The 27,942-nt window shown below is 32.7% G+C and overlaps 1 protein-coding gene across 1 annotated transcript; it reads left to right on the forward strand.

Moving 5' to 3' along the window:
- Nucleotides 1-433: 433 nt before the first annotated feature.
- On the forward strand, nucleotides 434-21,780 carry LOC114331782 (3-oxoacyl-[acyl-carrier-protein] reductase FabG). Its single transcript, XM_028281433.2, has 3 exons — nucleotides 434-1,179; nucleotides 17,252-17,545; nucleotides 21,504-21,780. Exons 1-3 carry the CDS (start codon nucleotides 897-899, stop codon nucleotides 21,689-21,691), a joined length of 765 nt encoding a protein of 254 aa, XP_028137234.1. The 5' UTR covers nucleotides 434-896; the 3' UTR covers nucleotides 21,692-21,780.
- The last annotated feature ends 6,162 nt before the right edge of the window (nucleotides 21,781-27,942 follow it).

A 27,942-nucleotide genomic window follows, 5' to 3' on the forward strand; every position in this document is an offset into this window, starting at 1 on the left:
CCTAGTAATGAGCTGTTATTTTTAATAATTAACAGTCAGCGCTATGCGCATATTAGGCGGCCGTCAATGGTGAGTGCGGAAGAGATCCACCATTCCGGCAGTCCAATATGGTGCATACCTCTTGGACCTCTTTTTGAGTAAGTTTGTGCAAAAAAATCGAATCGGAATAATTTACTTAACGCGGCGACGATACAGCCTGGTCTAAAAGGTATTTTGATTATTTTTTAAAAACAAAAACAAATATTTATTTATTGAATATTTTTATTTTTAGATTACCCTGATTACTGATTACTAATGGAACACATTTCAAATTTTTTTTGAATTATTATGGAATCATAGACAGCCAGCGCCATCTACATTTATTTTGACACAGTTCGAAAGAACAAAAGCAGATTTTGACAAGAAAATTTATGTCTAATGTCTGTACCTTCCGGATTTAAAAAATTATTTTACTATTTTAGTTTTTGCTCTTATGTCCATAAACTCTACAAATATTTATAAGAACCAAATATCTATATATTTGCAAACAAAAATATACAGTCAATTAAAAACGTATCCACATAAAAGGAGATTTTTGTTTGTATTGTTTTTATACAACTTGGGAGCTTGAAGCACTTGGTTGGATGAAGGCGGTTTGCTAGCCACTCCATAACCTTCACAGTTCACTCTTCATATTTTGAAATAAATTAAATTATAAAGTTTTAGTTTTATTTTTAGCTTGTTTTTTTCTCTTGTTGTTTATTTTATAGTCGCTTTAACAAGTTACTGTCTTGATAAGATAAACCCGTCTGTTATTCAACTAGTAGCACTGTCTGTAGTAGTACTTAAATACTTTACAGAATATACACATACAAAGATACAACTCACATTTATTTTAAAGCATTTACATTACAGATATGGCATTTACCGGAAAAGTAATTCTAATAACCGGTGCTAGTTCGGGTATTGGGGCTGCTACCGCGAAACAATTTGCCAGCCTCGGTGCCACTTTGGCACTTGCTGGAAGAAATGTGGATAACTTAAAACAAGTGGCCTCAGATTGTTCAACAAAGTCCATTCCATTGCTGTTACAAGGGGAACTAACGAATGAAAAGGATACAAAGGCAATTTTGGACAAAACTATCGAGCATTTTGGGAGATTGGATGTATTGGTGAACAATGCTGGTATCCTAGAAACAGGTAAATAAATAAGTTTGTTGGCATGTCATAGTTACTAAAAATAGAAATAGAATTGGTAGATCAAATGGTGAATGTCACCAACTCTACATTGAACTTTGGTAATGAAATGGTCATTTTTGAAATATTTCCCCGATTCCACTAATCCCCTAAGGTTATTAGAGGAAAATGACAATTTGCTTGTTTAGGTACAGTCATGACTATTGTTTAGACATTAGATATTAGGCACAGTAAATAATTAACAATATATTTTAATAAACTATTCACATTGAACATACAAAAGAAAAATACATTTTTGATCCTTTTGTAAGTCTTAAGTATGTTGAATTCATATTAGTATTCATAGTGCTGTTTTTGTAACAATATAGGTTCCGGTACGCAATGTTCCATGTTCCGTGGGGTGTGGGGAGTATTTATAAGGGGGGTCCGCCCCCGGGAAATCCTTTTAAATTTAGCCTCAATAAGGGCGTTTTAAAGCTATGTAGGAGCAAGGAAAAAATTATTTTTGTCCCAAGAGGTCGTCCTTCATTCTGGCAACGTGTCCAGCCCATTTCCACTTTAAGTTACATCTTCTTTCAATGACGTCTATGACTTTGGTCTTAGCTCGTAGATCTTCGTTTCTAATCCTGTCTCGCAGAGTGATCCCTATCATTGATCGCTCCATTCTTCTCTGCGCTACTCTTAGTTTTTGTGCGTTTTTCTTTGTGAGCGATAATGTTTCTGCACCATAGGACATCATCAGTAGCACGCATTGGTCGAAAAATTTTTTCTTAATGTTAGTTATATGTCCAAAATATCACAGAATATTTTGGTTGGTAGTTGTGGTGAGTTTAGTTTTTATGTTAAGTTCTTATAGTACCTATTGAATCATTTGTGCGATGTGTGGTCCATGGTATGCGCAAGTACCGTACCTGCACGTACCGTCACAAAAACAGCACTGAGTATTAATATTATCATTAATTGTCTTCTTTTGGCATCATAACCCTGGATGGGGCTCTGCCTGTCTGGCTATGTCCTTCCATTCAGATCTCTCTTGTGCCCTTCTCCTTCACTGTCTTATATTCATGGTTTTCAGGTCGTCATCCAACCATCTCATTCTGGACCTTCCTTTTTTTTGTCTTGTTTTTTTTTTATTAAAAACAAGCTGTGTTTAGACTACTGAAATCTGGTCATCAGTTGACCAATATTATTATATTACTAAATGATACATAATCTAAGATAAATGATACATAATCTAAGATCTTAACTTAACCCTATGGTGTCCTCTTATTTTTTTTAACAAGTATGAAATTTTAAAACTAAAACTAACACACAATACAACACTATGCTCTGCTTTTACACTAACACTTTACACTAACTCAAATGGTTTTCTTCGTTTGAGTCTTCTTTCTAGCCCAGTATTATCAAGGAGCTGGATGGCCTCTATGTTTACATGACTATGGAGCCGTTGTTCGTGACTACCTGCCATCTTCTTGATAACTTTGTCTACATCTTCCATCTCAAGATCCTTGTGGAGGGACCGTTCAAGTATTACATAACGCAGGTTGGGGGGGGGTCAAAAATCTTCAAAAAGCGCGTTACGTAATACTTGAACGCTCCCGGAGGTTGACATTTCGGATATACCAAGGAGCATCAACGATGTTCCGTAATACTTTATTCTGGAATCTCTGGATAATCTGAATATTACTTGAATTGGCACAGCCCCAGAGTTGGCAACCATACATCCATACTGGTCTAAGTATTTGTTTGTATAAAAGTATTTTGTTATATGTGGACAATGCAGAGTTTCTTCCCATCAGCCAATACATTTTTTTGTAAGGGATACCTAATTCTTCCCTTTTCTTTTTAATGTGGACTTTCCAGCGAAGCCCTGCATCAAGTGTGATACCTAAATATTTTGCAGAAGATGCATATGGTATTTGGGCATCATTTATTCTAATTGGAATGTTTTCGATTTTTTTATTTGTAAAATTGACATGAATAGATTTAGATTCATTTAATTTGATTTTCCATTTTTTAGTCCAGTTGTGTATTTTATTGATTGCTAACTGTAATTTTTCTGCTGCTTCTTCGCTGGTATCACCTACTGCTAAGATAGCGGTGTCATCTGCAAATGTGGCTATAGTATATACCCATTGCAGGTATATCGTATGTGTATAACAGGTAGAGAACAGGACCTAATACGCTTCCTTGAGGGACTCCTGCTCTGATTTCTTTTAGATCAGTGTACACGTCTTCTTGCTTAATTCTGAAATATCTGTCAGATATATATGATTGTAAAATTTCTGAATATTGTTTAGGCATAAGAATTTTGAGTTTGTAGACTAAACCTTCATGCCAAACTTTGTCGAAGGCCTTAGCTACGTCTAAAAAGATTGTAGAACAGACTTTCTTTTCTTCTAATGATTTCTCAATTATGTTAGTCATTCTGTGTACCTGATCAATCGTAGAATGTTTATTTCTGAAGCCAAATTGGTGGTTTGGAATCATTTTTTTCTCTTCTATTATTGGTTTTATTCTTTTTAGCAGAAGTTTCTCAAAAAGCTTCGACATCACTGGTAAAAGTGATAATGGTCTATATGACGACACTTCATTTGGTGATTTTCCTGGTTTTGGTATCATTATAACCTCAGCTATTTTCCATAAATTTGGAACATATCTCAATCTAAATGCAGCATTGATGATGTTGGTCAATTTGACTATGGCTTTATGAGGCAGGTTTTTTAGTAATTCTCCAGTAATTAGATCATATCCTGGTGCCTTCTTAGGATTTATATTGTCTTTTATTTCATCAGCTACTTCCTTCGGGGATGTTGGTCTGATTCTCTCCTCTGTCTGATTAGGCTCTATCGATATTTGATCATTATTTTGGTCATCATGCGGTTTAAATGTATTTTCTAAATATGTGGCAAATCTCTCTGCCTTTTGCTCATTACTTCTAGCCCAGCTACCATCTTCTAGTTTAATGGGTGGAGAATGGGTTACTGGTCTTTTTAGCCTTTTTGTAGCTTTCCATAGAGAGTACTGTGCTACTATTATCCGTCAGCTCTCTCAGGTAATAACAGATTGACTCATTTTTTTATATTTTGAATCTCTCTTTTAAGTTTTTCACTAGCATTGTTCAAATTTGTTTTATCTTGGGGTGCTCTGGTTTGTTGCCACTTCCTTCTAAGTTTTCTTTTGTCTTTAATTAACTTTTTAATTTCTTTCGGATAGTTGTTTCCTTTGACGTTTGATCTTATAGTAGGAGTACTTTCCCATGCTGATTTTTGTATATTTTGTACAAGCAACTCAACTTCCTCATCTAGTTGTTCAGGTTTTTTTAATGGTACTGCTAGTTCAATTCTATCTTCAAGGATTGATCCCAAAACTTTCCCAGTCTGTTAGTTTATTTGTTAGTATTGGGTTACAATCCTTTCTGATAATAGTGTCACTCACAGTGAGTATTATGCGTGAATGATCTGAATTCATATCCCAACCTTCATTAATATCTACATAGTTGGATGAAATATTTTTAATAACAAATAAATCAATTAAGTCCGGTATTTTGTTTGTATCTGTTGGCCAATAAGTCGGTCTACCTGTTGATATTACTTCACATTTCTGTTCTTTTATGGCTGCCAGTAACTCTTTTCCTTTAGTTGATGTTAATCTTGATCCCCATTGGGTGTGCTTTGCATTAAAGTCACCTCCAATGATATATCTTTTTCGCAAACTTTTCAAGTATTCTACATACTGTTCTTTTTTAATGGAATGCCTAGGGGGGCTATAAATTGAGCTTACATTAACTTCGCAATTAGTTTTGAGTTTGACACATACCGTAGTTGCTTGTATGTGTTCTGTTTCATATTTTAGCTCCTCATAATGTTCAATGTTATCTTTTATTATTAGTGCGCTGCCTCCTTTGGCTGCATTGTCAGGATGTATAGTGTGGTATACCCTGTATCCTCTAAGCTTTATAAAAGATTGTTTCGTGAAATGTGTTTCAGCTATGAGACATAAATCAACTTCTTCTGTATCTAGGATAGTTTGCAGTTCATTTTTATGTTGTAGAAGCCCATTGGCATTCCATTCCATGATTCGTAGTTGCTTAGCCATTTCGAATTTTCGGTATAGCTCCTTTAGCGCTATGTTCCAATCTAGTAACGCGTATATCTATTTGTGTTATTTTGTCATCTATCTTGATGAGTTTTTCTAATATTATTTTTAATGTATTCTCGGTTTCCAATTCTTGGTCCGTTTGTTTTACATTATTAACTACATCACTGTATTTTCTATTTGCAGTGACGTTTTGTGCTTTTGGCTTTTCCTTCTCATTGACCCTTTGTGGTGGTTTTGGTAGACTGGCCTTATTTGTTCTCTGATTTCTCGGCTTTTGTATTTTTTTGGCTACATAACATCCTCGGTAGCTTGCAGGATGATTTTCACCACAATGGATACACTTTGGTTCCTCTTTTAGTGGTTTCTGACAATCTTTGGTAAGGTGCTTACTGATGCATTTAACACATCTTGGTTCCTTATTACAATATTTCCAGATATGACCATAGGCCTGGCATATTTTGCACTGTGGTACCAGCTTCAAGCTCCTTAGTGGTTCAATTTCTACTCTCATGCTCAAAATGTCAGTTATTCCAAAGATTTTGTTTATATCTTCATCTTGTCTGAACGTCAGGATAAACATATCAAGAGGTTTTTTAGTTCTCCACTTCAATTTCTTATCAGCTTGTATAGCTTTATATCCTCTTCTTTGTAGCTCCTTTACTATGTCATTAGGCTGATAGGAATGATGTAGTTTCTTAACCATTACTCTGATTGGTCTTTCTTGTTTATTTTTTGTATATTTTGTCTTTTGGCTTCATCTTTTTTTGTTACTACCCAGGTTTCACAACCATAGGTTACTACAGGTCTAATCAATGTTCTATACTATAATATCATGATTAATATGTTGGTGAAATTAAGTGTTTACAAAATTAATATACAGTGATGAGCGCACTAATAACCAGCAAAATAACGCAAAAGATGGAAAACATATTAAGTTGTAAGATAAAAAGGGATGAACCTAGTAGAGGTGTTAAAATTAGGGATAGTAACATATACATTGACATTATATTGATTGTTTCCCACCTTTAGACGTATCTGACCAGTTTGAGAAATGCCACTGTCACAGTGACAGTTTTAGTTGACATACTCCTCTGATAGGTCTAAAGGTGGGAAGTAATCAATATAATGTCAATGTATATGTTACTATCGCTAATTTTAACACCTCTACTAGTTTTATTTCTTTTTATCTCACAATTTAATGTTTTAAATCTTTTGTGCTATTTTGCCTGTTATTAGCGCACTCATCACTGTATAAAAATGATTGATAACCATTAACTTAACAGGAAAACTTAAAAAAAACCTATAAAAAATAGGTTAACATTTCCAACAATTTCGACATTTTGCTTGCAAAACTCCTAAATTTAGGATTTACTAAGGAGGCCATAGAATGGATATCAAGTTTTTTAAAGGATCGAAAACAAAGGGTAAAGCTATTTAATTTCCTATCTGAGTCATTTGAGGTTTTATCAGGTGTCCCCCAGGGAGGCCACTGTTCACCATTACTATTTAATCTCTTTATAAATGATATTTCTGATAATCTTGAATCATCAGTTTTACTTTTTGCAGATGACTTAAAGTTATATAGATGTATAAAATCTGTAGCTGACATACATTTATTGCAAAAGGATATTGACAGGTTATGGGATTGGAGTATACAGAATAATCTTACATTAAATATCGATAAATGGTTTTATCGATATCGTTTTATCGATAATGGTAAATCAGTTTTTTTAGGGGGAATAAACAATATGACTCAAACTATCTTATGAATAAGTTAGTTCCCAATTGATGTAACGAAAGTTGTGTCTTGTTCTCTTGTACGCTCTCAACTAGAATATGGCACGCTAGTCTGGTCTCCTATGTATGACCAGTATATCAGTTCTATTGAGAAAGTTCAGAATAAGTTTCTTATGTATTGTGGTTACAAAATGGGAATTCCAGTTGCAAATATAGACAAAAAAGTAATTTTAGATAGATTAAATCTAACAACACTTTATAACAGACGGATTCAGTTTGTTTCTGTATTTATTTATAAATGATTAAATAATTTAATTCAATGTCCGGAACTTTTAAGTAAATTATGTTATCATATAAACTTTCATGCTACCAATTATGCCTGCAATAATCCATTTGATAGGGCCTTAAGGTTTTTAAATGGTCACTGTGATATAGATCCTTTTAATTTAAGATTAAATTAATTTAAAACCATGATTTATAGTAAACTCTAGAATTGTTTCAAGTATTGTATTTTAAAGTGTAGTTATAAGATAAATTAGATTAAAAATATAATTTTATTATAATGCTGTAATGGGGTGATCCCGTCTATTTAATAAATAAAATAAAAAAATAAAATAAATAAATAAAATAAAAAACTTTTCTCTGACACATTGACCATATAGGACCAACACTGATGCTGCCTCAGCAGGTCACATTATTCCAATGAAGCCAACACGTACATTTTAGCATACCAGGTTATGTTGGTCCCATGGTCAACATATTCTCTAATAGCTGCTGAGCCATTGGAGCAAATTTTAAATTGTTTGTTATTTTATTTCGAATACTTTCTCTCATACACTGACTATAATACTGCTGTGCTTAGCCAAAACGCAGTATCTGCAGAGACATCACATTTGAGTAAAATCGATTTTTGTTCTAAGTATTCGTATACATTTATACAGGATACTGCATAATATGCAGTGTGTTTAATGTGTTTTGGCTTAACTTACGTCATTTTTAGTAAGCAAATAAGATAGATATGCACATTTGGGTTAGAAAGAAGTAAAAATTTAATTTTTTCAGATTTTTGAAGATACAGTGTTTTCGCTAAGCACAGCAGAATACTGCACATAGACGCCATCCCCCACCGGCACCTTTAGAATCTGTGCACTGTAAATGTGTGTTATTATAATTATAAATAATTATAATAATAATTATATAAATGCAGAAAGCTGTACTACTTGCAACGGCCAGATGTGTACGAAAATTTTTGTGAGATACACCTGCATACCAAGTCACCTAGGGCTCGATAACACGGAAAGAGTCCCACCAGAGCTCAATCCTTTTGATACCGTAGGTAGATATCTGGGATGAGTCAATTTTCTCCTTAGAGGGAGTGTAAGCCGTATGGCTAAATCTGGATTATATAAATATTAGTAAATATTTTTCTCGATCTTTTCTAGGACCAACTAAAGTGAGGTTAAACCAGAGTAAACGCAAAATAAACAACAACAAAACACTGATCATCTGGTGACCCCTTCCACATTAAAATGGAAATAAACTTTTAACATAGACCTTGGCAACACTCTCTTTAGATGCACACTGACTTAAATTAGCCACTAAAATTTCTATTAGGGACTTATGTTTATACGATTTGTCAGTGATCTGCCAACGAATTATTAGCAATATGCATCATCCTCAATAAAATCTCAAATCTATTCCTTACATGACTTTCTTTGCAAAATTATTAGTGAAAATTTCATCCCATACATGCATATTATGTGTCTATATTTCTTGCTACTGGTTGCCACTAACTTACCCTACTGGGACGCACTGCACAGATGGGACCAAAGTTTTTTTATATTATGGCCCACTAGTGTTCAATGTAAAATATATGTTTGGCGTAGTGTGTATCGACAGGCTCTAGCATTACAAAAAATCAGTTTTGGAGTCTCAGTTATCAATCTTTATTTAATTATATCACAGTCACATACAGTAACTTTAGGTGGCTGTGATTAAATATATCAAATTTACTTTCCTACAGTGATTACAAGTCATTGGGTAGTAAAACATTTACGTAAGAAAACACTTTTTTATCAAGTGAATCAATGTTCAATGTTTTATCAATGTTCAAATTTTGTGAATATACACTACACTCTCTACCAAACATACAAAGCATCTGTATTATTAAAATATCTTATCTTAAACAGTTATAGTGAGTTGATGAAGGAACAATGTTTTGGAACCATCAAAGCTGAGTAGTTTATCATGTCCATATTAGACTATCTAAAGCAAATATTCTAGTAACTGAATACTGATAAGTACAGTTGGTCTACAGTTTAAAACAAAAAGAATACATTTGTTGTTTTGCTATTAAATTGTTTAAAATGTCCATGTGCCCCATATTCTTTTTGTTTTCATATATGTAAAATCTTGCAAACTTCTACCCGAAACCTTATTCTCATGGCAATATTAATTTTTACAGTATTTTAATTTTCCTGCAACAATTAGCCATGTTTGATGGGCATAAAGATTGCACAAATAATGTTTGTTGCACTTTTACATTGCATCTTTAGTTTTGCTGCATTAAACAGGTCTTTATTCCTCTAAAGAAATTATTAAATGAATCACCTGCAATGAAGACTCAAATAATACTTAAAAAATGATTTTTAAGTTACACTGTTTAACAAATAGGTCATTGATGATTGTATTTGGCGGAAAACTGTAGGATCTAAGCAATATAGTATCCAATTTAGTTGTCATATTTTTATACGAAGCTACTAACCTTGTTGCGGAAATAAAAAGACTTAAAATGGAGCAAATAGAATTCTAATTTGAACAGAGAGTACGAAAATAATAATTGATATTAGAATAAAAAGAATTTTTTTAAAGACGAAGTTATGGAACGAATGACACTAAAAAAGGTATATGGAAACGAAAAAAGAAAATAAATCAATAACTGACAAAACAAAAAATAGTCCTGAGTAGGCAAAGTGGAAAAATATTAAGTAGGTATGGTTTTACACACTATCAAATTGGCCCAAAGTTGTGTTTTTTTTTCATCTTATTTTGCACCACCGTGTGGTATTCATTGGAACACACGCTACATCTTATTAATATTGAGAGATGCTAAGTTACAGTATTTATTTTATTTGACCCACCATGTACAAATTTGTATCCTTAAAGAACCATATAGGTACTGAGTTTTAGCATGTAATGTCTTCGCTATCAACTTTACATCGGCCAACTCGTTATCTCTTTTTAAATTATATTAATGTTATGTGTAATTAAATTATATTAATGTTATGTGTAATTAAGCAGCTAATTATATGTATATATTTTCTTATGGGTATCATAAATGATTGTCAGCATTCGTTACCTATTTAAAATTCGTAATTACATTGAAAGCATACTCAGAAGCAGAAGGGTTATCATTTTTTTTTAATAAACGGAAGATAAATTATAATAATTTACTAAACGAGTAGTTTATCATGTAGAACAATTTATTAAAAGCACAAATACCATGTTATTCTGTTTTTTTTTGTTTTTTTTTATTTCATATCTTCGTAGTACATGAGAACTTATACGTGTGATAAGAAATCTAAAACAAAAGAAAGCAGCAGGCCCAGATGAAATCCCAAACGAGCTAATAAAACGAGGCGGAGAAGAACTACAATGGAGAATATACGATCTAATAATAAGGATTTGGGAAGAAGAAAGAATGTCCGAAGAATGGAAAACTGGATGGATATTTCCGATTTTAAAGAAAGGGGACACCACAGAATGCAACAACTATAGAGGAGTAAAACTGTTAAACAACCGCTACAAAATATTGATATCACCAATCAGACAAAAACTCTCAAAATTCATTGAAACTAAAATAGGAGACTACCAGCACGGATTTAGAGAGAGAAGGTCAACAATAGACGCAGTTCACATAATCACACAGTCAATTGAGACATGTTACGAACATAATATCGACTTGCACATCCTTTTCATAGATTTCAAGCAAGCCTTTGACAGCTTAACAAGACCCGACCTAATAGAAGACATGAAAAACCAATAGATATACCAATGAAACTTATAAAGCTTACGAAAATGACAATGGAAGGATCGACTGCAGCAATAATTACATATAACGAAATAACCAAAAATATAGAAATAGCAAGTGGAGTACGACAAGGCGACTCTCGTATCAACGTCATTATTTAATGTCGCAATAGAAGGAACAATAAGAGCTAAAGAAATAAAAGGTACAATTTTAACATCGACGTTGCAACTTGCGGCGTATGCTGACGGCATTAGCAGAAACCTAAACAGTTTGAAGGAAGAATTTACGAAGTTATGCAAGGAAGCTTCCAAAAAGGGGTTTAGAAATAAATCAAAACAAAACAAAATACCTAATATGCTCAAGAAAAATCCAGTTAATGTTACAAGTTTAAATATTGGTACTTAAATATGAATTTGAAAAGGTAGAACACTTTAAATATCTTGGAGTCTCAGTTAATGGAACTAATGATAGAAGCATCGTAATCAACCAAAGAATCCAGGCAGGAAACAGAACCTACTGGAAATACAATAACTTCCTCAAAGATAAGAAGCTTACTCAGAATACTAAACTGAAATTTTACAAAGCAGCAATTAGGCCACTAATCACATATGCTGCTGAAGTAATGTGTCTGACGCAGAAAGAGGAAGAAAGATTGAGGATCCTAGAGATGAAAATAATTCGGAGGATAGCAGACCCACTAAACTTAGGTAATAATGAATTTAGAAAACTCATGAACCACGAAGTAAGAGAACTTCTGAAAGGAGAAGACATCGTCAGATTTATCAAGACACAGAGATGGATGGGACATATAGAAAGGAGAAATCCAGAAGCCGTCATCAAGAATATTTCCAAATGGAGACCTGTACCAGGCAGACCACGTGGAAGACCCAATACTAGATGGGAGAACCAGATAGTCGAGGACCTTAAGAAGATGGGAGTCAGAGAATGGGTAACTATAAGCAAAAACAGGAACGAATGGAGGAAAATTGTAGAAGATGCCAAGTCACACAACCAATTATAAAACGGAAATATCAATGCGGATTGATTCACCGCGACAAACGAATCGGAAGAGCCCAAAGAAGGCGGCAATCACTCCGCTAGGAGTGTAGATGCCATTATGATGATCTTCATAATATAGTTATCTTCGTATAGTTATCTTCAGTGATGAGTAGAATCAAATTATAAACTTAAAATAATGGGACAGACGCATGAAAGGAAACTTAGTAGACCAATTTTACTTATCAGCAGTCAGTTACCATATTTATTTTAGATAGTTAATCTAATATGAACACGATTAACTACTCAGCTTTGTTGTTTCCAATATATTGGTCTTCCATTAACTTACTATAGCTGTTTCAGATAACAAGATAATATAATGAAATTGAAAGGAATTGTATGTTTTTATACAGGGTGTAACAAAAATACAGGTCATAAATTTAATCGCATATGCTGGGACCAAAAATAGTTCGATTTAACCTAACTTACCTTTGTTTAAATATGCACATAAAAAAAGTTACAGCCCTTTGAAGTTACAAAATGAAAATCGATTTTTTCCAATATATCGAAAACTATTAGCTATTTTTTATTGAAAATGGGCATGTGGTATTCTTATGGCAGTAGTATTTTAAGAAAAAATTATAATGAAATTTGGAAACCCCATAAAAATTTTATGGAGGTTTGGTTCCTTTAAACCCCCCCAAACTTTTGTGTACGTTCCAATTTAATTATTACTGTAGAGCCATTACTTAAACACAAGTTTTTAAAAACTTTTTTGTCTCTTAGTACTTTTTTCAAAAGTCAGTTTTTATCGAGATATTTGAATGTTTGTCAAATCCACCACATATATGTATATGGTACGGTTATGGAGACTTGGTAATAATATGAAAATTTATTTATGATTTACATTTTTAAGTATATTTTGAACCATATTAAAAAAGAAGCCACATCTCGATAAAAGATGCTTTATCAAAAAAATACAAAGAGGCAAAAAAGTTTTAAAAACACTGTGTTTAACTTATGGTACCACAGTAATAGTTTAATTGGAACGTACACAAACATTTGGGGGGTTTAAAGGAACAAAACCCTCATAAAATTTTTATGTAAACATATTAAAAAAGAAGCCGCAACTCGATAAAAACTGCCTTATCGAAAAAATACTAAGAGGCAAAAAAGTTTTAAAAATATTGAATTTAACACAATAATAATTTATTTGGAACGGACACAAAAGTTTGGGGGGGTTTAAGGGAACAAAACCCCTATAAAATTTTTATGAGGTGCACAAATTTCACTATAATTTTTCTTTAAGATGTTCTTTCCATAAGAATGCTACATGTCCATTTTCAACAAAAAACCTCTAATAGTTTTCGATATATTCAAAAAAATCGATTTTCATTTTGTAATTTCAAAGGGCTGTAACTTGTTTTGTGTGCATATTTGTACTAAGGTAAGTTAGGTTCATTCGAACTATTTTTGGTCCCAGAATATGTGGTTTAATTTATGACCTGTATTTTTGTTACACCCTGTATAGTGTATGGCGTGTATACGAAAAATTGAAGATGTTTAACCAGATAAATCAAAAGCTTTTTCTTATACAGAAGTAAGCCTACTCAGAACACTAGTAATTGTGTAATCGTGTCAGTAGATAATAAATTCAATTTAATACAGATTAGAATAACAGGGAGTTTAAAATCAAAACAAAACTTATGCTTGTAACAGTAACAGTAAAAACACAAGTATTTAGATATTCTTTCAGCGAAAATGTTGACGACTCTTAGAAATAAAGATCAGAAGTATGTTTATCAGAAAGATCACACTGGTTTGAACTTGTTCAGTTTAGAGCTGCACAAGATATACATTAATTAGTTCAACTCCCTGTATAAATAAAAATAAGCAAAACAACAATGGTTTATTAATGCCATATTTTTTAACGTACATATTGTCAAAATTTTCAAGAATGGTCGATATTTGCTAATTTTCTTTATATCAAATACAGGGTGAGTCAAAACGCAAGTACATTATTTTCTCAGTAATTTTAAATGGAACACCCTGTATTTTATATCACTATTGAAAAGTACCATTACCGTACTTTAATTTTTAGATAACATTCCCTATGTCTAAATTTATTAGTTTTCGAGATATTTTCATTTTTCAATGGACCAGTAGCGTGGCCACCCAAATCACCAGAATTTAATAAACTGGACTGATTTTTTTGGGGTTACGTTAATAATGAAGTTTATAAAATACCTCCAACAACAAGGGATGAGATGAAAAATAGAATACAAAGTGTATTTCGATGTGTTAATTTACAAATGTTCCGTAGAGTAAGTAGCTCATTCAATGATCGTTTTTAGGCGTACCTACATAAATGTGTTAGGAGATAATTTTGAACACCTTATGTAATTAAATATTAAAAATATTTTATTAAAAGTAGCTTCTAATTTTTTCAAACATGTTTTTTTGCAAAATGTATTACTGATAAATTATGTTTCGTTCTTTATTTGTTACATTGTTACATTTACATACAAAAGTAGTGTTTAATTGTCTTCACAAAATATTGTATTTTATGTTTGCGTGTTTTTTTGTAAAATTTATTACTAATTTTCTTTGTTTATTTGTTGCATTTACATAAAAAGATAGTTTTTAATTGTTTCAAGAATGTTGCATGTAGTGGTTGTGTTTTTGTTTGTAAAATGTATTATTAATAAATTATTTTTATTTTTTTATTTGCTACAGTGTTACATTGATTACCGGATTGATAATCGGTAATCTTCAATTGTCAATTCAGTCATGGCTTACTTAAAATTTAGATAAATTTAGATAAAAACACCTAAAATAATTTGCTCTGAAAAATGAAAATATCTCGAAAACTAATAAATTTGGGCATAGAGAATGTTATATAAAAATTAAAGTACGTTAATGTTACTTTTCAATAATGATATAAAATACAGGGTGTTCGATTTAACATTACTGAGAAAATAATGTACTTGCGTTTTGACTCACCCTGTATTTGATATAAAGAAAATTAGCAATATCCATGATTCTTAAAAATTTTTGACAATAATTAAAAAAATATGGCATTAATAAACCATTGCTGTTGTGCTTATTTTTATTTATACAGGGAGTTGAACTTGTTACGATTTTCATACAAAATTGGTTATAACTTTGTAAATACCCTGTATAACATTACAAACCTTTATATTCTTGTGATGAAGAAATTAACAGGATTTCGAATATAAAATAAAATATAGGGTGTTCCATTTAAAAAAACATAAGTTAGGTCTGCCACTGGTTATCGAACACCCTGTAACATTCTAACTAATTTTGTAATGTGAAGCTCAAAGGTGGCTAAAATTTTTGTTATTAACTTCTATTGCTATCTATTACTATAGCGGAGCTATTGAGCTTTACCTTACTAATCAATCACCCTGTATATAACTTGGTTTGAGAGCGGGGACCGATCGCCCCAATCGCCCTCCTCTGGATCCGCCCCTGGTTCCCGACGTACTGAAAACGTCTTCTTGTCATCGAGTCTATACCTGCTAAAACAGACCCTCATCTGTCATCTAGCGCTCCGAAAGCGGAATGGCCGCTGCACGGTAGACATAGCTTCCGAAGCACTACCTTCATTTATCCACAGACAGCAAGGACAGCTCCCTATCCCTTTTCCTGTTTCCTTTTTTTTGGTCGCAAAAATTGGGAAGACCACACGTGTTACCTCGAGCTTCTTGTTCATAGGCATTTCGCACGCGGCTGTATCCCTAGATATCCACTTATACATACAGGGTGTCCAGAAACTCTACCGACAAACGAAGATAGGAGATTCCTCAGATAAATTTAAGACATTTTAACCCAATTCTTCTAGCTCCTAACGGAGCTAGAGCTCTTTGAAAATGGCGTCTTGTAATTAGTTTTTCTTAAATAACTCCAGAACGCGTATATTTAGAAAAGAGAAAATGGGTACGCATATTTATCTTCTAGAGATAAATCGATTACATTTATTGTGAATTTCTAGTACCGGTCATAGGTGTCCGTTTTGGGTAGGGCAAAGGTTATTTTATCGCATAACTTTTATATCTTTAACTTTTAAGCATTTTTGACACTGGATTATTAAATTATGAGGTGTGCTAGTACTAAAAGGTACTCTTGCTTTAAGTCGGTAGAACACACCGTTTTCTAGAAAAATCGATTTGAAAATTTTTCGTTTATTGAATTTCCAAAAAAAATTTCAAAAAAAAACCATTTAGAAAAACGAAAACTGGTACGTTTATTTATATTCCAGAGACGAATCGATTTCATGTGTCCGTTTTGGGTAGGTGAAGAGTTATTTTATAGCATAACTTTGCTGTCTTTAATTTTTAAGAATTTTTAATTTTAGATTATTAAATTGTGAGGTATTTTAGTACTAAAAGTTACTCTTGCTATAAGTTGGTAAAATAAACCGCTTTTTTGGAAAAAATTTTTCAATTTTTTTTCGAATTCAAAAAACGAAAAATTTTCAAATTGATTTTTCTAGAAAACGGTGTGTCCTACCGACTTAAATCAAGAGTACCTTTTAGTATTAGAATATCTCACAATATAATAATCTAGTATCAAAAATGCTTAAAAGTTAAAGACAAAAAAGTTATGCGATAAAATAACCGTTGCCCTACCCAAAACGGACGCCTGTGACCGGTACTAGAAATTCACAATGGATGAAGTCGATTTATCTCTGGAATATAAATATGTGTACCAATTTTTGTTTTTCTAAATAGATGCGTTCTGGAGGTATTTAAGAAAAACTAATTACAAGACGCCATCTTCAAAGAGCTCTAGCTCCCTTACGAAGCATTTTCGGACTAGATGAATTGGGTTAAAATGTCCTTAAATTATATGAGGAATCTCCTGTCTTCGTTTGTCGGTAGAGTTTCTGGATACCCTGTATATGCCATATGTGTATAAGTACTTCGGGTATTGTATCATTTAAGTTTATTCCCCAATATCTTATATCTTTTTCTAAGCATTATAGCTCATCTCCATGGCGCAGTCCTCTGTTAGTTATAATTGGTTCTGAAATATGATGTAAAAAGTGTATTAAACCATTATTTATTCATTACTATTCAGTCTACTTAAATATCAGCTTCAGTATTAATGTCGCCTTTCCAATAACATTGTGCTTTTAAATATTTAACATTTCACGCCACTAATGACTAATGGCATTAATATTTACAGGAAGCATTGAAAACACAACTCTCGAACAATATGACCGCCTAATGAACACCAACGTCAGATCTGTTTACCATCTCAGCATGTTGGCTGTTCCTCACTTGGTAAAAACGAAAGGAAACATAGTCAACGTGAGCAGCGTCAACGGAATGCGGGCCTTCCCCAACGTTCTAGCTTACTGTATGTCCAAAGCAGCTGTGGATCAGTTCACTCGATGTGTTGCCCTGGAGCTAGCAGACAAACAGGTCAGAGTTAACAGTGTGAACCCAGGTGTGACACTCACCAATCTTCAGAAAAGAGGTAAAGAGATTTTGTAGAATTTTTTATAGTTTGTAGAGTAAAAACTGTCAATAACGGCCACCAAAAATTAAAGAAATATTGTTTGTTGTTGTATAAAGGTGGCCGCTATTATAAGGTTTTGCAGTCCACAATTACGTAAAATATATTTGAAACTTTGTTTATTTTATTATACAGGGTGGTCCTTAAGTAATTGTACAAAAAGAAACAGTAGATTCTACACTCTAAAATATTACGATTTAACCCAACTTACTTTAATAAAATGTTGATATTAAGAAAGATACAGGGTGGTAAAGTTAAACTTTTTTGAAGTTATACTTCTTTAGGCGCGATTGAGAGTAAAATTTCATAATTCTGCGCGCATGCGCACACAGACAGTATGGTATGAACGTTATACGGGATCTGATTGGGTGTTAAAATCATCTGTCAATAATTGTTCAATATGGAGATTTTGGATAAACAAATTAATGTTGTGTATATTAATTTTTATTGTTGTGGTGGCAGAGAAAAATGCAAGTTTATAATATTGTAGTGACTTTTTAAATAGTTTTTAAAAGCGACAGGTACGTAATAATTGTAAATGTTTAAGTACCTACTTATTTTTAAAATTTAAAAAGAACCTACTAAAATAGTATGTAATGCTTTGATTTACATAATTTGATTACCATCAAAATTTCTATCAATATTCACCTAATATATTGTTTTCTCACTCTATGTTTTGTTGTATTCTAATATTTCTTTCAATTCTAAATAATTTCAATTCAAAATCAAAATAATTTGGTTAAATTCAGAACCGTCAAAAGTTTAATCCGTTTATTTAGTTGATCTTCGCACATGATGACACATGGTCTCCGTCGGTAAAAGTTTAAGGTGAATAAATTTCAATACTAACTGCGCTGATAAGCGGGTTCGAACCCCAATTTAAACTTTTATTTTTTTTATATATACATTTTATGATTGTAAGTTTATTATATAATTTTTTTTCAGAAAATACATATTTAGTTAAAAATTTTTCCTACATTCTTCAGAAATCATTTGTGGCATTTTTCAATGTGTTTGTTTGTGTGTGTTTTATTCTTTTATTATTTTAATTTTTAGCACTGTTTTAATAAAAATTTTTGAGAAGTAGTAAGTATTACAATTAGTTTAGTATTTAGATAAAATATAAATAAACTGTTTAAAGTATATTAATTTCGTTGAAATCATATAATAGAAGTATAACTTCTTACGTGCGTACAAAGTACACACACATTCTTTTTTTTTATTTATTATTGAATATTTCCTGACAGGTATGAGATAACAACATGAAATTTGATATGTGGGGGTTTTTTGGGTCGAGAAAACTAAATTCCCTACTAAAAATTATGTATTGCCCATAGGGCGCCACATACGCCTTTCAGCACTCATTTATTACGTTCAATTTTTTTTATCCCTCACTCTGTATAATTTTGACATTAGAATTTTTATTCTCCTATTAGTTTTACTTAAAAAAGGTATACTTCTTTCATCTCCCTAAACTCAACCGTTTTCGAGATAAACTCATCTTAAATCTGCGATACACCATCATTTTTAGCATAGTATCATTGTAGTTACACCCGAAAAATAACTTAAAACCATAATAATTGTGCCAATTTATGTAATTGCATCGCAAATTCCATTTGAAAAAATTTGCGATACATTTTTGGATAATTTTATGGTTTTAAGTTATTTTTCGGGTGTAACTACAATGATATTATGCTAAAAATGATGATGTATCGCAGATTTAAAATGCGTTTATCTCGAAAACGGTTGAGTTTAGGGAGATAAAAGAAGTATACATTTTTTAAGTAAAACTAATAGGAGAATAAAAATTTGAATGTCAAAATTAGAGTGAGGGATAAAAAAATTGAAGGTAATAAATGAGTGTTGAAAGTAGTATGTGGCGCCCTCTGGGCAGTACGTAATTTTTGGTAGGGAATTTAGTTTTCTCGACCCAAAAAACCCCCACATACCAAATTTTATGTTGTTATCTCATACCTGTCAGGAAATATTCAATAATAAATAAAAAAAAAGTTTAACTTTACCACCCTGTATCTTTCTTAATATCAACATTTTATTAAAGTAAGTTGGGTTAAATCGTAATATTTTAGAGTGTAGATCAGACACCAATTTATTCCAGACCAAGTCGTAGATTCTATTGAATTTTATACTACCGACCGACGTTGGCCTTTTATTAATTTCAAATGACCTGGCTGAGGCTCGAACCGTCGATCGCAAATCCACTAAAGTTGTCGATCGACTGCGCCTCTGCCAACTGGGTTGTCTAGACAGACTATTTTACCGTTTATTTTATTAATTAAAGCAAATATAATTCTATACATAAAGGGAAAACTACTAAAACTACTTTAATATACTGTAGTAGGGGAGGAAAGTATGCTAAATTTGCAGTTGCTCGAGCGTTATGGGGACCTCTTGGGTTGTCAAGAGTAGGTCCTAAAACCAAAAAAAGTTAAGTTTTCCTTAAAGTGGGGGTCTTTCCATTTTTTAATTTAATTTTCCATTTCCAACAACCGTTTTTCCGATTATAACGCCATCTATCCATAATCCGAAAAAATGTCCTGAATAAAAGTTGCTTATTTTTACGTAAAGAATCCAAATGTTCAATAAAAATTGGGGGCTCTTATTTAAGGTTTTAAAGTAACCCCCCCCCCCACCTTTGTGGGGGTCGTGTTTGGCGCCATTCGATAGATTTTTCAAAAATATTGAATACGTGGATTTTGCAGTTTTTCGATCTGATGTTCATTTCGCGAGATATCGCGGGGTTCGTATTTAAAATTTTAAATTTGCCCCCACTCCTCTCCGTGAGGGGTCGTGTTTGGTATCATTCGATAGATTTTTGAAAAATATTGAAAACTTATTTTTTAGTATTTCGATCTGACGTTCATTTCACGAAATATTCGCTTGTTTTTTGTGAAACTTTGTGACTCACCCATTTCCTTACGCCCCGCTCAAATCGTCAGATTTTTGAAATATACACTCTTTTGCATGTACTTAACTTACCTTATCTTAATCTGGCGATTTCGAGTAGTTTTTCTAAAGATAGATTTTTTTTCGGGACCCCGCCCCGTAACGAACTCCCCTGTATTAAGAGCGGGTACAAGGTTTCTCCCCATGTGATAATTTGACGCGCTCTAGTAACTGCAAAAATCCTCGCTTGGGCTCAACTACCATAATACAAAACATAAAACTACTAGTCAGGGATCCCAGGCTTATTTTCACCATTTACTACTAACAAGCTAATTTTTTGTGAGTAGCTTCATTTTGACAAGACGCTCAACTTTTTTCCTGACAACAATTGGTAGATGACAAAGATAGCAGGAATAGTCCAGTCGGGTTAGACCAATAACAGGACTAACATTGCATGCCGAGCTACCCCAAATTTTATTTTTCTAATCTTTAGGGAGGGTCAGTAGTAGTGTAAATTTAAAATCTCGACTGAATTCCGCCGTTGTGTTAGCCGTCACTTTTATTTTAAACGGGAACCGTTTTTGCTCAATATCTCGGCTATTTTCAACTTCTCTACAAAAAGTATGACAACTAAATTTGTTGAAAATGTTATTTTCTATAATTTCTTTCATTACAATTTTTTTCGTGCGGTCGATATTTTCAGAGTTATGGGGGAAAAATAATAGCTGTCATTATTAAATACTTAATAGTATCGGGTATTTCCATCACCAAATAGACAAAAATATTTTGGCCGATATTAACAGGTATATTAACAGACAAATTTCTATGACAAGGGCTCTAAAACTTTGAGATTTTTTTGAATCGAGTGCGTATTATAAATGTGCCCATAAATACCAAGTCATAAATAAGGGAATCTACATATAATCGGTGTGGGAAATTTTGAAACTGGCCGTTAGTACAGGTGGCCGTTAACACAGATTGTACTGTATTTCCTTGATCAATAATTTTTTTGTAGGTGGTATGAACGATGAGCAATATGAAGCGTTCCTACAAAGGACGAAAGACACTCACGCCCTTGGTAGGCCAGGAAATCCAGACGAGGTTGCCAAGGCCATCACTTACTTAGCCAGTGAGGATGCTAGTTTTATAACTGGAGCTAGCCTGCCAGTAGATGGCGGTAGACACGCCATGTGCCCAAGATAATTACTGTTTGTTTGTAAATATGTGTATTTGTTATGATTTTGGGATATTGTTTATAAAATTTCAATAAAATGTAATTAATGTTTTAATAAGTTTTTTATTACAAAATTATGAAAGGATAGGTGAGTCAATAGAGAACGAAAACATGCATTGTTTCGGACAAATTCAAAGAAGCTTATATTTTTATAAAACTTTTTTGTTAGTTTATACACATGTTGCACTTTATTGTCATTTGCCAGGTTGCTCAGGATAGATCTTTGCAGTTCCTCACCAGTTTTTAATTAATGAGTGGATTTCTCTACTTCCTGAATAGCTGCTGGGCTATCTGTATAAATATTGTTTCTTTTGTTCTGCTTTCCCCATCCATGATTGCATCAATGAACGCCACAAAAGCAAAAACTTGAGTCTGGAACACAGTTCTATATTGACCTAGCTAGACTGTAAGATTTATAATAATTACATGTCTGTCCAAAGACTTCTGTTCCAGTATATCATGGGCAGTTTTAGAACCATATTAAGTCCCCATTAATATTTGGCACTATTTGTTCTCTAGATGGTATAATTTCTGTTGATCTTCTCAGTGAAGATTAGTTCTGGTGTCCTCTATTATAGATGGAGTCCTCAAGTATAGACTCGGTATTATTTGTGTGGCTATTCAATACATAATTCGGCCTCAAAGTATTCAGCGGTGTGATGGATGACCGAAGTTATCGTTAACGTAAAGTTATCCTGTAGTTATGTTATAATCATCGAATTGGTGTGATGTATCATACTTAACTTAACTACTTGCGTTATTTCTTGACAGTTCTTGAGTTATCTGGTATATCAACTGTCACTTTATAACGCGACGTTAAACCTCAAGTTATGAGATAACTTTGTAGTTATGTAAGATCAGGTTCATCTTTTGACTTGTTTTTAGACAGAAATCAAGTGAATTTAGAAGCTAATAATTTAATAAATAAGAATAGAAGGGTAATACAATTTTAAAAATGATACAAAAATCAGATCGATAGATACAAGTTGAAATTTTATTTTAAGCAAAGAATACTCCTGGATGGAGTATTCTTTGAAATAACTATCTCATAACTCTGACCGATACACATCACACCGAATTTTACCTAAATAGTTATGGGCATCGTTATTCCTGAGAGATATCTTAACTTTAACTCGAACGTTAAAGTCAACTTCGGTCATCCATCACACGACTGATTGCTTGCTTTAAATCTCAAATCTCAGGATGGTTATAAAGGCTACCGCCGAAATATAGCATCTAAAGGTGCCGTTCCTGTACTAATCAAAGCTCCTGTTATATTTAGAATCACTTGTATTTGTAGGGTGGTGGGAGAGGTTGCAAAGTCATTTTTTTTAACAAATGACTAAACCATAATAGACCAGGGCGCATCTGTAAAAATATTGGTACATTTGGACGTTCAGAGGTGACTCAAATTTCTTTGCAGAAATTGCTTGAAAATAACTCAAATAATGATATTTGATTTATCCTCCCTCTCAAAAAGGTCCGGAACATTGTTTAAATAATCATAATGTCAAAAAATGAAGGAAAAATTCGATTTTTTTCTTCGTTTTTTGATTATAACTTCAAAAGTATTCATTTTCGAGAAAAGTTGTATATAAAAGTTGCGTAATTAAATTTGCTACAATATAGAATTGGTTAAATATTTAAAAAATAGTCACCCTTGTTGCAAAATAGCAATAATTGCGAAAAAACCATACAAAAACAAGTATTCGCATTTTACGTTTTTCAATCATTTATGCTACACTTAGCACCTTCATATTTCACCCAGAAAAACTTTATGATACAGTAAATCAATACTGTAAATTTCAATAAGATCAATTCAATAGATTTTGCAAAATAAATTTTGCAATCCAGCTTTCGCAAAAAAAAATCATTTTTTCAAAATGTTACAGGACTGAAAATAAAGCAGATAGCAAGTTGAAAATTTTTTGCGTATAGAAGTGTAGTGTACCTTTCATTTGGAATTTTTCAAAATTAAAATCGATTAACTACCACGGCGTCAGGAATTTTTTTAAATAAACATTAATTATTGGTGCTACGCGCAGGACAGCGGATAGTTTGCTCTGATTGGTCATTCCAATGACCTTTGATAATGATTGATACATTTTAATTTTTATTACATTTCGATATAAATAAATAAATTTGTTTATTGCAAAATAAAAACACATACCCTATCCTTTGAAATACCACTTTTTTTAGCAAAAACTTTCTTTGTTCATATATTTTAACTTAGAGAATAAAAGTTTATTATTTTTAAACATATGCAATTGTTTAAACAATATTTCACAAACAATAATAAAATTAGTTTGATTTTTGTGGAATTAAAATATTAAAAATACAACAAAATATAGAGTAAGAAAATAATATATTAGATAAAGATTGGAAGAAATTTTGGTGGAAATCAACTTGTGTGAATCGAACACCGCTGTCCTGCGCGTGCACCAATAATTAATGTTTATTTAAAAAAATTTCTGACGCCGTGATAGTTAACCGATTTTAATTTTGCAAATTGAAAATGAAAGGTACAGTACACTTCTATAAGTAAAAAAAAATTCAACTTGCTATCTGCTTTATTTTCAGTCCTGTGACATTTTGAATAAATGAATTTTTTTTGCGAAAGCTGGATTGCAAAATCTATTGAACCGATCTTAATGAAATTTACAGTATTGTTTTACTGTATCATAAAGTTTTTCTGGGTGAAATATTAAGGTCCTAAATGTAGCATAAATGGTTGAAAAACATAAACTGCGAGTACTTGTTTTTGTATGGTTTTTTCGCAATTATTGCTATTTTGCAACAAGGGTGACTATTTTTTAAATCTTTAACCAATTTTATGTTGTAGGAAATTTAATTATGCAACTTTTATGTGAGTACATCTTTTCTCGGAAATGAATACTTTTAAAGATATAATCAAAAAACGAAGAAAAAAATCGAATTTTTCCTTCATTTTTTGACATTTTGATTAATTAAACAATGTTCCGGACCTTTTTGAGAGGGAGGATAACTCAAATATTATTATTTGAGTTATTCTCAAGCAACTTCTGCAAAAAAAATTGAGTCACCTCTCAACGTCCATCTCAAAACAGATGGGCCCTGGACTATAAGTAAGTACAACTCGTCTGCAGTTCCAGAAGAGTTGCGTAGCCCTGTTGGTTAATTGTGAATATGAGTGCTCCAATTGAGTTACACCTAGATACTTAATGTCATTAGTTCTTACTAGGTTATCCCCAAATAATTTCAGCTCAACCAGTCCAGTAAGCTTCCTCTTATTAGTGAAGGCTACTGATTAGTTTTGTAAGGGTTCCAGAGAGGTTTTCTTTCAAACTACAATTCTCTATGTAATGAAGGGCATATCACATCTGATCCGCAACAGTACTGGACAATTTTCCCCTGTACTACAATCACAATAAAGATGCACTAGAAGTAAACAAACCAAGACACGTTGAATGTTACGAGGAGTACTTCCGAATCATGATTTACAATGTATATACACATTAGTATATACACATTAGTATCTGGGGCAGATATTGGATCTAATCATCAACCACTTGTAGCAGATATTAAACTAAGGTTAAAACAAATTCAGCGAGAAAAACCAAAAACCAATGTACTTAACTGACGATATAAACATAAAACATAACATTAAAAAAGAATTTAACAATAGAATAAAAAACATCGGAGAACAACTAGAAGATCCAGAAGAAATATGGAGTGAATTTAAAAATCAAGTTAACGAAATCTCCACAAACAATGATTATAGAAAAAATTTAATCAAGAAAAATAAATGGATGACAGACGACGACATCTTGAAATTGATGGAACAACGACGACTGATCAAATCTAATGAAACAGAATATAGACACCTGCAGAGAAGAATAAAAAAGGAGATCAAATTAGCCAAAGAAAAATGGATGAGAGAAAGGTGCGAAGAAATGGAGGATGTGATATATAGACACGACTTGTTTAATGTGCACAAAAAACTAAAAGAAGTAAGTAACATATTTAAAAAACGAGTTCCCTCTGTGTTCGTTGGCAATAATAACAAAATTATTGTAAATAAGCACGAAATAAGAAAAGAATGGCAACTGTATATATCAGAGTTGTTTGAAGATGATAGGAATAATATTACCGAATTCTACCAAAACTGTACTGACGGCCCAGAAATTATGAAATGCGAAGTAGAACACGCTATAAATAGTGCTAAAATTAGAAAAGCTTGTGGTCCAGATGATACACCAACTGAGTTGCTGAAACTAATAGAGGATGATAACATAAAAGTAGTAGTAAGACTTTTTAATTCAATATATAACACCGGAGTGATTCCCACAGATTGGCTCAAATCCATCTTTGTCGCAATACCTAAAAAACACAATGCGAGAAAATGCTCAGAATATCGATTAATTAGCCTAATGAGCCACACTCTTAAGATTTTCCTAAGAATACTTCACAACAGAATTAGACGCAAATGCGAAGAAGATCTCGAAGATACCCAATTTGGTTTTAGAAATGCTATGGGTACCAGGGAGGCAGTTTTTGCGCTTAAAATCCTATTACAAAAGTGCCGTGATCAAAGAAAAGATGTATTTGCATGTTTCGTGGACTTCGAAAAGGCATTCGATAAAGTACAGCATGTAAAATTAATGCAAATACTGAAAAATATCGGAATAGATGACAAAGATATTCGTGTCATTAAAAATTTGTACTGGAATCAAACTGCTACGGTCAACATTGGAGATAACTACACCGATGAAATCTCTATACAACGAGGCGTCAGACAAGGTTGCATTTTGTCACCAACATTGTTTAATGTTTACTCGGACCAGTTATTTAAAAAGGCACTTGAGAGACAGCCATATGAAATAAAAATCAACGGAGAACTACTTAATATGATAAGATATGCAGACGATACAGTAATTCTGTCAGATAATATTGAAGGTCTCCAAATTCTGCTTGATCGTATTCACGAGGTAGGAGAGGAAATGAGCATTAAAATAAACTCAAACAAAACCAAATTTTTAGTGTTTAGTCGTGACCCACATCCCGATGCAAAGCTTCAATTAAACGGAGTCCAAGTTGAGAAAGTTCACAAAATGACATATCTGGGAACTGTGATAACGGACCAACTAGATCTAGACATAGAAATAAAACGTAGAATAGCAATGACTACAACTACTTTTACGAAAATGAAGTCATTTCTTTGCAATAATCATCTCAGTTTAGAACTAAGACTAAGAATGGTCAAGTGCTATGTTTGGTCCGTACTTTTGTATAGTGCAGAAGTGTGGACGCTAAAAGTATCGATTATGAACAGAATTAAAGCATTGGAAATGTGGATTCATGGACGGATGCTGAAGATACCCTGGACAGCAAGAAAAACTAATGAAGAAGTACTAAGGAAGGTCAACAAAGATAGAGAACTGCTAAAGACTGTTAAACATCGAAAAATGTCTTATCTGGGACATATAGTGAGGGGAAGTCGATATAAAATATTACAACTAATCCTTAAAGGCAAAATAGAGGGCCGTAGAGGTGTAGGAAGAAAACAAGTTTCTTGGTTAAAAAACATTCGTGAATGGACTCAGATATCAAATGCAGGACAACTATTCCATATTGCAGAAGATCGAGAAGCCTTCGCAATGGTGAACGCCAACGTCGGATAATTCTGATATGGCACGTGAAGAAGAAGATACACATTAGTGCTCCTCGTCACATTCAACGTGTCTTGGCTTGTTTATTTCTAGTGCATATTTATTGTGATTTTAGTATAATGACTATTATAATGTCATCTGCAAAACCCTGATTCCTTAGCTTATTGATGAAGCCCATGATATAATAACTCTGAAGATATGACATAGAGCAGGTGGGCGGGGCCTACGTAGCTACGTCACTTTGTGAGTAGAATAGCATTATATTCAGTGTTATCGTATAGTCAGGGTTACCAGGTCTACTGATTTTTCAGTAGACATACTGATTTTAATTCCATACTGACCTCCCGAAATATATCAACATTATTGGCCGTTATTAACAGGTAAATTTCTATGAAACGGGCTTTAAAAATACGAGATTATTTGGTCGCAGACTTGTTACTGTTTTTTTATTCATATATCAATAATACAGGTTTGTATTTTATGTTCAGCTTTACATTTGGTAAGATACTTCTTAATTCAGCTTATTCAAACCCAGGAAAATAAAAACACTAAAGGCATATTTAAAACGAAAC

This window comes from Diabrotica virgifera, chromosome 8 (genome assembly GCF_917563875.1).
Source record: "Diabrotica virgifera virgifera chromosome 8, PGI_DIABVI_V3a".
Taxonomy (NCBI): domain Eukaryota; kingdom Metazoa; phylum Arthropoda; class Insecta; order Coleoptera; family Chrysomelidae; genus Diabrotica; species Diabrotica virgifera.